Source organism: Carassius carassius, chromosome 39 (assembly GCF_963082965.1).
Source record: "Carassius carassius chromosome 39, fCarCar2.1, whole genome shotgun sequence".
In the NCBI taxonomy this organism is placed as follows: domain Eukaryota; kingdom Metazoa; phylum Chordata; class Actinopteri; order Cypriniformes; family Cyprinidae; genus Carassius; species Carassius carassius.
Genome location: NC_081793.1, coordinates 27,747,901 through 27,763,442, shown reverse-complemented (window position 1 = coordinate 27,763,442; position 15,542 = coordinate 27,747,901). Strand labels below are relative to the sequence as shown.

At 34.5% G+C, this 15,542-nt stretch overlaps 1 protein-coding gene across 5 annotated transcripts in view; it reads left to right on the top strand.

Moving 5' to 3' along the window:
• Positions 1-14,808, top strand: part of pax2b (paired box 2b) — a 29,119-nt gene extending 14,311 nt beyond the window's left edge. For 2 of the 5 annotated variants that reach the window (XM_059531429.1, XM_059531430.1), the window contains 5 exons: positions 4,565-4,740; positions 8,613-8,727; positions 11,995-12,096; positions 13,487-13,573; positions 14,689-14,807. In XM_059531429.1, coding sequence (XP_059387412.1) covers positions 4,565-4,740; positions 8,613-8,727; positions 11,995-12,096; positions 13,487-13,573; positions 14,689-14,807 — 599 coding nt within the window. Of the gene's footprint in view, positions 1-4,564; positions 4,741-8,612; positions 8,728-11,994; positions 12,097-13,486; positions 13,574-14,669 lie in introns of all 5 variants that reach the window. The other 3 variants (XM_059531433.1, XM_059531432.1, XM_059531431.1) reach the window with 3 other exon arrangements.
• Positions 14,809-15,542: the final 734 nt, after the last annotated feature.

Below are 15,542 nucleotides of genomic sequence, written 5' to 3'. Positions count from 1 at the left end.
ATAGGTTTTATTTTTTTTTACATACGATAATTTTAAATAGCCTATGTTTTAATTTTCTAGGAAATTAGAACAGACTTGTTATAACCAACAAATACATCTTCAGTGCAGGTACACTTTTTTAATTATAACAATCCACCCTAAGATTAAAATGAACATGTCTCAATATTTGTACACTGAAAACAGCATGCCAAATATACATGGATTTTATAATTGTTCTATTGCATTTTCAAAGAGTGCATTGGTACATGTTTTTTTTCTTAGGCTAGTTTTGTCAACAATTAAAACAACTGGAAGAGGAAAAGTTCATTCTTTTTCAGGTTAAAAAACTGAGGCTAAGATTTGGATTGCACAATTAAGGAAATAATTTTCTCTAGATGCTTAGAAGCAAATGCAAACAGTGCACCTGAAAGCATATTTATACCTCTGTACAGCCTTAATACACATTCAAAATATGAGGAAGTATGTACTTTAAGTCTGTACTATGAAGCATGCAAATTGTTACCAGCCATAGTTTATTTTTTATATAATAAACACTTTTGATACTGTATTGGTTCTCCACTTGGAAAGTCTGGGTCCTGATGTGGACCCATAAGCGAAGCCCATAGAGTGCAGTTTCTCTCTCTCTCTTTCCCATGGGGTCAGGCCCTGTGGGTGTGAATCCTGCAGTGTAATGGAGTTGCTTATCTGCTCTGAGAGAGCGCGCTCCCTCGTTACCTCAGTCTTAATACTGACTCACGTCAAAAGGAATCCGCTCCACTCAGTTGCAGATCAATACCACAGCAGCAGGGCAGCACACATTGCAACTGTGCACCAGCGCCTCAAAGACGGTGCCCCTGTGGCTCCAGGTGAAAGCCATTACATAAGCACAAGAAAATTGCATTACACTCCTAAAAAGGTAATTAATAATCAATAAATGGAAAAACAAAGTAACTGGCAATACTTTTTTTTAAAAGTAGCTTGTAAATTAAAAAGTAATACGTTGCTTTACTAGATTACTTGAAAAAAAGTAATCTGATTACTTAACTTGCATTACTTGTAATGCATTACCCCCAACACTGCTGATCGGAGGAAACATGGTCTCATTCTGTGACTGAAGAAACCCAGTGATTGTCTTGATCAACTGCACACTTCAGTTTGGTAACCCAATAGAGAAGAAATAGTGCAAAGGTGGAGGGAGTAACACAATAGTTAATGCAAAAATGAAAATTCAGTAATTTTGCATGGTGTTGCAAACCCTTATGAGACACAAATTGAAATGTATTGGAGACTAAGCTCCATTAAAGTGCTTTAAAGTGCCTCTGTTATGCCATTGTTAAGATCACTAACATTGTTTTGGGAGTCTCCTACAATAGGTTTTCATGCATGCAATGTCAAAAATGCTTTAGTTTTCTCAAAATATGCATTTAATATCACCGCATTTTCCAACGATTGTCAAATGATTTGTTCAAAACATTTCAAGGATTTAGTCTCTCTATACCCCTCCCTTCTGAGAACCTACTCCGCTCTGATTGGTCAGATGGCCCAAGAAGCTGAAGTGTTATGCTCATCACTCCTGCCAAAACAACACAGCGAGCCAGAGCAGTAATTGGTGCACATGTGCATGTTGCTCATCCAATGAGTGGGAAGCTATTGTCACTGGTGGGAATGACAAATGCAGTTGTATTGATCAGGTTTGTGGCCCAGGCTCCCTAATGGCACCTAATTAATGACTTAATTTGCCCTTGCGCCCGATACAGCAAATACCCACTCCACCTCAAGGACCCCCGTGGGAGCTGTCCAAACAGAGCTCCTGCTCAGAAAACATAGTTTTAACAGGCTGGAGAGTGAAAAACACATGGCTAAATCAAGCATCACTATTACTGTTGCTCAGAGACTAGAGGATGCAGCTTTGGCTAAAGTGAGCAACTGCAGTACCTAGAAACCAGCATATTAGCATGCTAAAAAAACACACAACATTTTATCAACACAGAGAGCACCCTGGAAACAAAATGCAAGACCGTGGCAACTACAAAGAGCATCCTAACAACAGTACAGCAATAACCTAATAGAGAGAGAGAGAGAGAGAGAGAGAAAGAGAGAGAGAGAGAGAGATCGCTGTGCAGAAAGAAAAGGTCACCGTGACAAGCGCAGTGGTAATAACCAGCTGAAATGATGCCATCAGACAGACATGATTGATCAATTGAATTCAGCGGCAGTGAAAAATGTGCGATCAAGAAGAGTATTATAGACACGATGAGCTGGGACAGGATACTCATCAACACTTCATTCCAGCCTGAGCCTCTGATTGATTTAACTTTTAGTGATATGCGTTTGGGTAAGATTTTGAATGTTTTGAAAGAAATCTCTTTTGCTCAGCAAGGCTGCATTTGTTTGATCAAAAATACAGCAAAAACAGTTATAAAAGTTGTGACATTATGAATGAAATGATGGTTTTCTATGCATGTATTGTAAAATGTATTTTATTCCTGTGATGTGCAGCTGTATTTTCAGCATCATTACACATGATCACATGATCTTCAGAAATCATTCTAATATGCTTATTTGCTGCTCAAGAAACATTAATGATTGTTATCAATGTTTATATCAGCTAAGCTGCTTAATATTTTGTATAAACTGTGATACTTTTTTCAGGATTCTTCTAGTTAATAGGGAAAAAGCATTTGTTATATTAATATATATATATATATATATATATATATATATATATATATATATATATATATATATATATATATATATATATATATTATTGTTCTGCTTAATATCTGAAGAATGGAAGTTCATCTTTTTCTCAGGTCATCTCTCTCTTGGGTCAATCAATAGAGGCAGAGCATGTCATAAATCACAGTGCCTGTGGGCCGCACAGAGAACATAATACGCTGCGAATGTAGAGTGACAGATTTGTAAGGGAGACGTGAAGGCGGGATGTGAAGATATTTAAAGGAGCACTGAAGTGTTTTGGCATGGGTGAAAAGGAGAAGAGAGAGAGAGAGAGGAAGGTTTCTGTGAGTCTTTTACTCAGCACAAGGGTAATCAGGTCATAGGAAAACCGAGAGAAAGTGCTGTTCGTGGAACCTTGTTTAGCCGGTAAAAGGATTGAACAATAACAGCAGAGGTTTTCTTCAGGTGTGTGTTTGGATAACAGCTTCAGAGTAAAGAGGTTTTGGAGAATTAAATCAGTGTTGCACACGCCTGGAGAAAACAAGAGAGATGAGCATGTAATGCATTGTGTAAAGGTAAACACAAACACACATACAGCTAATACAGGCCTATACAAGCAGGATACGGCCAAAGAGTTTAGATAGCATTAATATATGCATAACACTAACAATAAGTACTACACTTTCTATTATAAGAGTCCTGATACTGTTTTTTTTCTTGCTGGTAATTCAAATATAATGGTATAAATGCTAAATAGCATGTGTAAATGCCTATTACTGGATAAACGATTAAATGAAATACTTAATAAATGAAAGGTAATTAATCCAATTTGATTTACTTTTTTAAATTTGATATAAGCCATAAGATCTGATTATTCACAACAAATGAATAGGCTAATCTGATACCAGTACACAAACAGCTTTTATAATAAGTGATGCTTGAGTTTTAACATTGATTCATTTCCCCTCTGAAGATATTAATGATCTAGAAATATTCTCGAAATAAAACGTTTTATGTACATTACAGGAATATTCCTGGTTAAATGCATCTTTAAATGAATTTAATTAATATGATATGACAATACCATGTCAAATAAATTTTACCTTTAGTCTACAAAAATAAGTAGGATTGCATTTAGCAGTCAATTTTGAAAACATAGCCTCATTGTTAGACTAATGTGATAAAGTCATACTAACCTTGTCTGTGTAAACTCCTGTTACATCCATTGAATCCTGAAAAACCTGAAAAAAAAATCATGAAACATCTACTGTATGAGCAAAGATGTTACTGAGATTGTTCATCTGCCTAGAAATGAAGACCTAAAGCTGAAAAAATGATCATTTTAACAACTGTTAAACGAGTCTTTTAAAGGGATAGTTCACCCAAAAATGAAAACTCTGTCATTAATTACTCACCCTCATGTCGATCCAAACCCATAAAACTTTGTTCATCTTCAGCATCAGAGACATCAGTGGTTCAGCCGTAATGTTTTAAAGCTAGGAGAATACTTTTGTGTGCAAATAAAATATAAATAGTGCCTTTATTCAACAATTTCTTCGCTTAAGTCTTCGTCATGTTTCCACTAGAGTACCATGACCCATGCAGATGTCACATGGACTAATTCAACGATGTTCTGATATATAAGTTGCACATTTCTGATTTTAAACCCCCCAGAAGGCCCCATTGACAACCATTGTAAATGCATTACTCTAAGCGTGATATTTCGTTGGTTTTAGCAGCTGAGGGACAACGGAGGCCTCTGGCTCTCCGTATGAGGAAATCTCAAACAATCTGAAATGTGACCTTCGCTCTTGTGGCTCTGAAGGTCCTCAGTCAGATTCTAGAATATTTTTGAAGCATGTAGCTGTTGTTGAATCTAGAAGGCTGTTTTCTGTGTCTGCAGATGGATCTGAGGGTTCAGCGCAGAGCAATGATTCTCAGGGCAGCGTGGAGAGCCTGAGGAAACACCTGCGAGCCGATGCCTTCACCCAGCAGCAGTTAGAGGCTCTGGACCGAGTGTTTGAGAGGCCGGCATTCCCAGACGTCTTTCCCACTTCTGAACACATCAAACCAGAGCAGGTCGGTGGACGTTACCTTCTGTCCTGTGTGTGTGAGGCTGCATCTGGGAAAAAAATGATATTGAGACTTATTTATCCTTATAAAATATAGCAGTGTACTACGGTACAAAGAATGTATCCGATACTAATACCATGATATACACTAGGTGAAAATTTGGAATCATTAAATATATATATATATATATATATATATATATATATATATATATATATATATATATATATATATATATATATATATATATATATATATATATATATATATATATATATATATATATATATATATATATATATATATAATAACTTCTGCTCACAAAGGCTACATTTATTAGATCAAAAATACAGTAATATAGTGAAATTTTGGTACAATTTAAAAGTACTGTTTTCTATTTAAATATATTACAAAATTAAATGTATTCCTATGATGCAGCGCTGTATTTTTAGCATCATTCCTCCAGTCTTTAGTGTCACATGATCTTCAGAAATCATGATATGCTGATTTGGTGCTCAGTTATTCAAAATGATTCCCATTATTATTATCAATGCTAAATATTTTGTGTAAATCATGAAAAAAAGTTTTTAGGATTGTTGGATGACAATAGACAGTTCAAAATATAATAATAAAATATTAATCATTTGTAATAGTATACATTTCTGTACTGGCACTTTTGATTAATTTAATGTGCACTTCCTTAATAAAATATTAATTTATCTCTCTTTGTTTAAAAAACTAAATATTATGCACACCAAACTGTGAAATGGTAGTGTATCACAGTTTCCAAAAAAAATATAATAATAACAATAATAATAATAATAATAATAAAGCATAGTAAAACATGTTAAATGTAAATATAGACAGAAAAATACCATGGTGTTTCTTTATGTCTATGCAAACTACAGTATTCAAGGGATGCTTCCAATGCTATTTCAGTTTTTTCTTTTATGTCTGTGTGTTTATGAATAAACGTGTTGTTTCTCAGTAAGTGTCGCAGTGATGCACTGAGGATCAAAGAGCAGAACTCTTTCCGTTTATTGATTTTCTGATGGAAATAAAAAATAGATTCTCAGGAAAAACAACACGAGATGAGCTACCTCCCACTCAGCTGCACATGAGAAATGATGTCATTTCCTGTACGGAGCTGTTTACAAAATCTAAATATGGACAAGCAGTCGCAAAAGAACAATGCTAGCAATTAGTAACACATGCACACACACACAAACAGTAGCATATGAAACACTTTATGCACAATTTTGAATGAAAAGTGCAGGATTTATTATAATGGATAACCTTTATTTACTTTCATTAGGATACTAAACAACAAGTGACGATTAATTTCTCTCCCCTTAAAGAGCTAGTCGGAGCCATAAAGCAAAGGGAACGGCCTAATTGAGTTCATTTTAATTTGGGTGCGATCGGGAGACATTACTCCAGCGATTAATCAGGCCGACAGCACTCACCTACAGAAGAAGGCCTAATTTGCAGCTAATTACAAAACTGATTTTCACTGCAAGATCAATACTGAAATGAATTGGAAATGACTCGCAATCACAAAGGCCGTCTAAGTGGGTATTAAAAAGGAGGGGGAAAGACGAAAGAAACACGGAAAGCCTTTGAAGGAAAAAATGGGCGAACGGAACGCTCTAGAAAAATCAGTTTTAATTTAAAGCAATATTAATCAGACTACTTTCTCCCTTCATAGACCTTCTTTCTTTTTTTTCTTCTTTGTTATCACCAAAACCAGACCACCGTTCTATTATTCCTTCTCTCTCTCTCTGTGTCGGGCTATTAGTGAGCTGCCTTGCTGTCTGCTGCCTGCTTAGGTAGCTGCCTTCTAAGGATGCTTGATAACTGCAATGGAATCCCTTAAGTGCTCTACATGCCTGCAACTAATAAAGAAATATCACAATTCATGTGAAATGCATGTTTTATTTTAGTATTTTTTTTTTTTAGTAATTTTGTGTTTTTGTTATTTAATTTAATTTTTTAAATACATCTACATCAGTATATATATTATTTCAGTTAACATGTATTTAATTAATTAATTTATTTATTTATTTTATTATTTTTAGCTTACTATAATAACCCTGGTGCACATAAAAACATTTTTCCCATATTGATATTTTTTTCTTTTTGAATATCCTGTTTCATTTTTAAATATGTAACATTATTTTAATTTTAACAATTACAAATTGTTAACCATTTGTTTTTAACATTATTATTACTTTTTTTATCATTGTTATTATAAATATTTTTTGCCTACTGAATTTATATATATTTAAATATTTGAGCTCAGTGAGATAAAAATGTATAAAGCTAAATATTTATGGTTATTTATTTATTTTTAGATATATTTCATATGATATATTATAGATTTTCACTGAGCTTGTCGCAGTGCATTGCTTTGGTATTGCCTTCCCTTTTGGCCAAAAGAATAGATCTTAGCTTCTGGAGCAGAGCCAGTGGTTTGGTTGTGTTTAGAGACATTAAAAAGCCATTCTGGAGATGCTGAATGAGATAGGCTCTCCTCCCACACTTCTGCCAGCCATGTGCTCATCCTTTTCACTCTCCCCTCCATCTGCATGAGAAAAGCCTGTTCTGCTCCACAGCCTCCACCGAAAAGAGAGGAACATCAGGCAGGGCTGCCGCTAACAGTTGTAGCCCACAATTAGAGTTTATCTGTGATAGAGACAGACATGGCTGGGGTCAGGGGCCTTCCTGTGACACACACACACACACACACACACTTTGGACAGACATTCTCAACATGCAGACGCCGGAAGTCTCATCTCATTAAATAACAAAAGAGTTAAAAAAAGAAAAAAAAATCCCCCCCATCTGCTGACACGGTCTGAGGAACATGTCTGTAATGGAAGGGGGTTGTGAAAATCATAAATCTTATCAATGTCATTTCTGAAACGGGCCTTGCAATCATAAGTGATTCAGCTAAGGCTAAAACAACACTTTAGAAATGATCTTATAGAATAAGGGTGAACTAATCAAGGCCTTAATTTAAATTCATAACAACTGGTCATCATTTTTAGTTTCCAGGAAAAGCAAGAGGGGTTTTGCCCATGATAAGTGCAACTACCTCAAAAGATGGCTTGTTGTAGCAAAATAAAGGTGTTTTATAAGATGAAGAGGATGCTGTGAGGGGTAAAACACTAAAAACACAATTTAAGCTGAAATAAATTAAAATATAAATTTTAGAAAAAAATAATAATAATAACTAATTACTGGATATAAATTAAAACTAAAGCGGAAGTAAAAAGAGTTTTATTTAAAAAAAAAAAAACTTGTCTCGAAATGTTGTCTCGGAAAATGACTGAAATTACTAGCTTGTAATAAATAAAATCTAAAACTTAATTAAAACAAACTGAAATAAAATAAAAAATAGTAATGTAAAATTAATAAAACTGATTAAAGCACATCAAAATGACCAAAAAAAATTACTAAAATGAAAACTGAACATATATAAATGCATTTAAATGAAAACTGAAAATATAAAAGTAAAAGTTAATTCAGAATAATTATGGTATATAAATAATATGAACATAACAAGGGTTATTATTATGCGGTTACATTTTTTAGTATCTGTTTTATTATTATTATTATTATTATTATTATTATTATTATTATTATTATTATTATTATTATTATTATTATATGGCTGCTGTAAGGTGTTCTGCTGGTTTCTAGGTTGTTAATTACTGACCCAAGTAAAAAGAGCCCAACCAGAAGTCTCTGATCTCTGTAGATACGGTCCGAGTCTCTCTCTGTATCAGACTGTATCAGTAACATAATGAAGGCTGGTACTGTATACTCTGTGTTGAGCGATGCTGAGATGATCTTGATGTTGCTCTGGTCTGCAGGCGAGTGAATACAGCCTCCCTGCACTAAACGCAGGTCTTGATGAAGTCAAACGCAGTTTATCCTCCGGCACGACCTCTGACCTGAGCGCCAGCGTGTCACAGAGCTACCCTGTAGGTAAGATCACATGATCTGTCCCATTCATCACCATTTAGCCTCGCACATTCAGCTCAAATAGCTAATTAGTTATGAAGAGTAAAATTCTCACACTGTTTCCTTGTGCAATTATAATAATGCACTGAATATGCTTTCTAACTCTTAGAAATAATATTGGACACAAAGTCAGTCATGTTTTATCTACATGCATTAATTAGATCTCTATAGTTTTAAAACTCTCATTTGTCTTATAACGAATGCAATGAAACCCGCTTCAGACTAACGAGTTTCTGCACAGAGGACGTTTGTTCCTTAACTGCTCTATCACAGCGCTGAGCTTCAAAATGATATCAAATATTAACATTTACATAAACATATTCATCATTTGCTCATGGCAGACAGGGCACTTGGGGTATTTGTTTCTCTCTCTTTCTCGCTCGCTCACTCGCTCTTGTTAAAAATAAATGATGGGACAGTTAATTAAAACGTAGTGTGCTTGTTGTGCCAGTGCAAAAAGCATTACTGTGAGTGTGTTTGGCTGGTGACAGAAAGCTAGAGAGAGAGAGAGAGAGAGAGAGAGAGAGAGAGAGAGAATGTGGGTTTGTAGTTGCTGAACTGATTATCTGTTTCATGGTAGTTTCACGTCACAACAGATTTGTGTGTTATTTATATTAATCAGGTATGAATATTACAATCAGGTTAATCTGTCATCATTTACTCTCCTTCATGAGCCTCACATTCAATCCAAATAACTTACTTTCTTCTGTAGAACACAAAAGGAGATGTTAAGGAGAATATACATGAAAGTGAACGGGGATGAATGATGTCAAACTTAAAAAAATAAACCCAAATTTACTTAAAAAATAGTCCATATGACATATAATGCACCAGTTTTGCATTTGGGTTTGGAACGACTTTGTACTAGCACTAAATGTGAATGTATTCCAGCTTAAACATGCATGATAAACTTACCGAATAGAAATTCTGAAGCAAAACAAAAAATATTTAAATGATTTCCACTGGTTAGGCTGAGATCCAATGTTCAGATTAATAGTTTCCTTAACGGGAAAAGAAACACAGATTACACTCATCCTTAAAATGTTTTCCAACCCCAATTAAAAAGCCCACAGTTATTGATCTTGTTGATTTTATGCAAGGGAATTTACATAATCTATTAAAAATGAATGATTCATGAAGCAGCCAGAGGAGACCTTGGTGAACTGTGAACACGTCACATCTTTTCTCTTCTCAGCTTGTCCTATTAAAAATCCTTACTAACTAACTGACTGACCAAATAAATAACTAAATAAATACAATAAATTCAATAAAATAAAATATTAGTTTGCTGCAAAATCTTTCTTGATATAAATAAAAATATATAATTTTATATCTTTATATAAATATTTATATAAAATCCTTACTGCCTGCAAAAAATGTAGATAAATATACAATATTATATAAAAATAATTGCATATTTATAGGATTTGTGATCATTAAATTGATATTATATTTTATAGTAATATATTGTAAAAATGTAGTAAAATATTTACTAAAATAAATAAATCCTGTCCACTTAAACAGCTTTAACACTAGAACTGGTTTACAGTTTCTGCTGAACTTTGTCCAGTTATACAGTATAGAAAATGCTGCTGGGAAATGCAGTGAATTTGTCACTTTAAAAGAAGCAGTAGTTTCTCTCTCTCTCTCTCTCTCTCTCTCTCTCTCTCTCTCTCTCTCTCTTTCTCTCTCTCCTGACAAACTGGCTATCCGTGTCCGCACCTGAGGGCACCACGCTCCTAGTCACACAAATGAATGCTTATTCCATCTTCACAAAAAGCAAACTAACCTTTGAGCACACATTTGATAACAAACGACTTTCACTGTGCATCCAGGGAATTAGGGCAATTTGGCTCTCCAAACATCCTTTGCTTAGTTGTAATTAATTAGAGTGCTGTGTTTTTTGCCTGGTGATAAATTGCTGCATCCTGAATATAGAAAATAGAGGTCAAATGTTTCCCGTAGCCTCCTTGTTGGAACATTAAGGTGTCCCTGTCGTGGCAAATTTAATCAAGTGTTTGCACTCAAGCTTTTCAACTATCTTTTTCAGATAATACTAAGGTCACTCTGATTTTCACCATAGAGGTTTAGAAAATTCAATAAGGGATGTATGTTTCTTGTATGTTGACAGATTGTTGATACAAAGCTTTGGTTCTAGTCTAGTCGTGCAATTTCTTAAGTAAGAAAAATACTCAAGTATTCAAACAAGCATGCTTGAATGAGAAAATGGACAGTAGAAGAAGATATTTCACACTAATGGTGGCCTTGTGGCAATTTGGAGAATGCAATGCATACTTAAGTACACTGCTTTATAAACTGATTCTCATAAGCAGTCCTCTATCCCTGAAACTGGTCAAATCTGAAAGACACTGACATGCAAGAAATAATAATCCAGCCATCATAGTTCCTTAACTTAACTAGAGGTTCTTTACAATGTTTTAAAAATAAATAAAAAGCAATTTGCTGGAATTTTGAGTTGAGTCAGAACAGATTTGGAGAAAAGTGGCTAGAATTTTAGATTTTAGAGTAACAATATCCATTTTTCTTTATCTAAAAACTAAAATTGTGGCATGTTTAAGTGCATTCTTAGCTGCTGTTTAGCCTTTGCACTGTACTGCATGTTTTTTCTACTCATTGGCAAACGGTCCTGGTCCACACAGAATTACACTCGCTGAGCTTTGATGGACACTGTCCTGCTCATTAGAATTGAACCGGTGGCCAAGTTTCCCCCAGCGTCCCCAGTAAACCCTCCACATCTCCCCTTTCCTGAACAAAAACATTAGTCTGTGAGGGGTGTCAGGCTTCAGCGCTCGGCTGGGTCGAGGCTTCACGGCGTTGGGGAGGACAGCCAAGCGTCAGCCCTAATTACTGCTCTGAATGTGGAGCGTCTTAGTGCTAAGAAGAGACATTGGCTGTTTAGCCGAGGCCGGTATGACCCAGCTTACATCTGTTCTCCGTCATGACCCCAAAATGACAAGAATAAATCCTTTGATACACAGTGTTTCTGCAAACGTTCTATCACAGATTCCGTGCCATTTAAATAAATAATAATTTCAACAACAACACTGTTTAAAATAAGGATTCCAAAAGGAGTTGTGTCCAATGGGACAGTTCCATGGATGTTCTTTGTGCACCGTAGATAGCAAAAACAAAATGAAAATGCATCAGCTGAATGATATATAGTTTATGGATGGCACAGTAAGTTAGTGTTGGTGTGATTAATGTGTGCAGGTCGGGACATGGCCAACACAACCTTACCCGGATATCCCCCTCACGTCCCACCCACCGGGCAGGGCAGCTACCCAACGTCCACACTCGCTGGAATGGTTCCTGGTGAGTATTCCCAGACAGATAAAGGTGTTTGCAATTTAAATGAAATTAGCTGCTTTTTTGTTTAGTTTTTTTGTTTACTAAATAATAAATTCCTGCACCAGTAATTTTCCCAAACACTTTCCCATCTGCCCCAAATTGATAATATTTTATTTATTCAGCAAGGACACATTAAACTGATCAAAAGTGACAGTAAATAGATTTATAATGTTACAAAAGATTTCTAATTTGTATAAATGCTGTTATTCAATGATGTTGATAGTTAAGCTTTGATCACAGCAATTAATTACATTTTACTAAATTTTCACATAGAAAACACCTAAATTGTAATAATATGTCACTCACAATATTAATATTTTTACTGTACTTTTGTTCAAATTAATGCAGCCTTGGTGAGAAGAACAGGAGACTTCTTTCAAAAATGTAAAAAAAATCTTACAAACTCCAAACTTCTGTCTAAGCACATTGTTCTTCGTTTTCTGCTGATCGCAAAGGAAGGTATTTTGAAGAATATTGGTAAACAAAAAGTTAATAGTAGTCATTGACTTCATTATTATGGAAATCAATGGCTGCCGTCAACTGTTTAGTTAACATTATTTCAAATATCTTCCTTTGTGTTCAACAGCTGAAAGGAATTAATACAAGTCTTGAACAACTTGAGAGTGAGTGAATGATGACACATATTTCATTTTTCATCTATTCCTTTAACTTTTCTACATCGATGAAATCTTAATGCATTTATGAACTGACCAGACACTGATACGAATCTGACTCAATAAAAGCAGTCCTGTAGTGTTTACAGCAGCCTGCAGACATTCATAGAAGCAGCATTTCACCGGTGTGTGTGTGTGTGCCTGCAGGAAGCCTTTAACTATAGACCATCAAACCTCAATTGACTAAAGAATTAACTGGTCCAAGAGATTTCCAGACGAAAGGCATTTTGTGATCACTGAGCTCAAACTAATTCATAAAATGTGGTTCGATCTTGTATTATTTTTAGCCGCTCCAGGTAATAAGAGCAGCAGAAGCAGCTCTCTACAGTCGTGCTGCTTCACAGAGAGATTTACTGACAGCCCTCATATAAAAACACCTCTTTATTATCCCATAAAAATGAAACAGCGTTGGACCAACATTGTTCAGCGTGACGCTCTGACTTACTTCCTGCACAATCAAATTACACAACAGAGAGAGAAACTTTGGGAAATAAAGAGACATAATAGATCAGTCAGTCTGCAGGACACAATCAGGTTATGTGAGCTAGAAAAATCTATATTTTGGCATTGTCTAAACAAGGTTTTTTATTTATTTATTTATTTTTAATCAAAGTTTCAGCAACTGTGATGTAAAATTGATGGTGCATTATTGTAAGGTGTACGTCTGTGTCCCTTTTCAGGAAGCGAATTTTCAGGGAATCCCTACAGCCATCCACAGTACACAACCTACAACGAAGCCTGGAGATTCAGCAACCCAGCAATACTGAGTGAGTGTCATCCTACAAAAATGTACATGATAAACACAGCTTCTGACAAAACATCATAGGTACAGTATTTGTTACGACAACAAAACTGATGCTCTGTATTAGACACCACCGTCCTCAATCAATCAATCAATCAATCAATCAATCAATCAATCAATCAATCAATCAATCAATCAATCAATCAATCAATTAAATCAATCAATCATTAAATATATAAATGAATACGTGCATAAATAAACTTTTTAAATGACATATATATTTAAAAATTAATATAATAAGAAAAAAGTATTTATTTATTTAATTTATTTATTAAAAAGTCTTAATTGCATACATTAAAAAAAATAAAAAAATGGAGGCTTGTCATTTAAAAAATAAAATAAAATAATAAAATAAATAATTGTTAGTTAGTTAGTTAGTTAGTTAGTTAGTTAGTTAGTTTTAGAAAGCTTACTAAATGGTTCTAAAATAAATCGTAATAAATTTTACTGGTTAACTGTCTTTTGAGAGTAATATGTTTGCTAGAAATGAATTAACAGTCCCTTAGGATTAACAGATGTTATTTTTTTTCTTCTCATTTTAGCTGTCTAAAACGCATAAATCTGCAACAGTTATTTTTGCATTTATGACTTTTGTAGTGTTATGGGGTGAATCTTTAACAAAAATCATTATGTAATTAATGTAATTGCACAATTAGCTGTGAATGCTAAATGTGTCATATATATATATATATATATATATATATATATATATATATATATGTGTGTGTGTGTGTGTGTGTTTTGTTGTTGTTGTTGTTTTTTAACAACATGGTATATAAAAATAGCTATGTATTAAAAAAAATGTACAGTCATTTACATAATTATTTCAATTTTATTGGTTTGTAATTCCTGGATCTTGCCTAAAGTTTATTTTATATGCAAAAATGGCAAACAATGAAGAATTTGATGGAATTTGCATGAATTATTTTGATAGCAAAGTCCTGGCCATACATGAAATCAATACAATATGATGGATAAAACAAATATGCATTTAATCAATTAAAATGCAGTCATTGTCGTGGTGTATTGAAATGGTACATTCCTTTCTTATTAACTTTCAGGTTCCCCCTATTATTATAGTGCATCCCGAGGCTCCGCCCACCCAACTGCTGCCACTGCCTATGACCGCCACTAGTTACCACGGAAACCAAATTAGGCAGCACGCTCATGGACTCGGACTTCATTTTCTGCGAGTGTGAGTCACATGACGAAGAACAGACCAATCAGGAACAAAAACATCTCTACGACAATTCAACCAGTCGGGAAAACCGATAAACGAACAATAAATGTATAGCTCAAAGACTGAGGGTAAATATGATTTTTAAAACAGAATTAATATCTGCTTTTTTAATACTTTTATATTTTGTCCGCACATTAATATTATTCATAGGTATTCATACTTAAAGAGGTTCTAGCATAAATATATATGTATTTGTTTGTTTGGATAGTCACTGAAATGAATGGTTGGACATTTTCTAAAATGAAAATTGTTCATATATGTAGAAGTATTTTAGATGCTGTCAATGTGCTGATTTTGTACTTTTCAGTGTCTATCCAAATTCACAGAAAGGTCTATGTTTATGTTTATTTATGAATACCTAAAATTCAAACAAGTTCACCCTGGATGTACACATCTGACGAGGAAACCCTTTCCAGCGCATGGTCGTAGATTCTCCTAATAGGTTTCTCTCTCGGTGGGTCTCTGGACTGTGCAAAAACAAAACTTGATGCTCCACTCATCGCACAGTAAACTATCACTCAATACAGTATGTACTCGGCATGGAAATACAAATCAAACAGGCCTTTTTCTCCCTCTCAACGGCAGCAGAAGATCTTTAACACACTTCTGTGAGAAACAATCAGATACCAACAAGAAAGAAGAAGAAACCTGGAGACGAATATTTGATCAAACTGTAAAAACCTGGTTATACGCA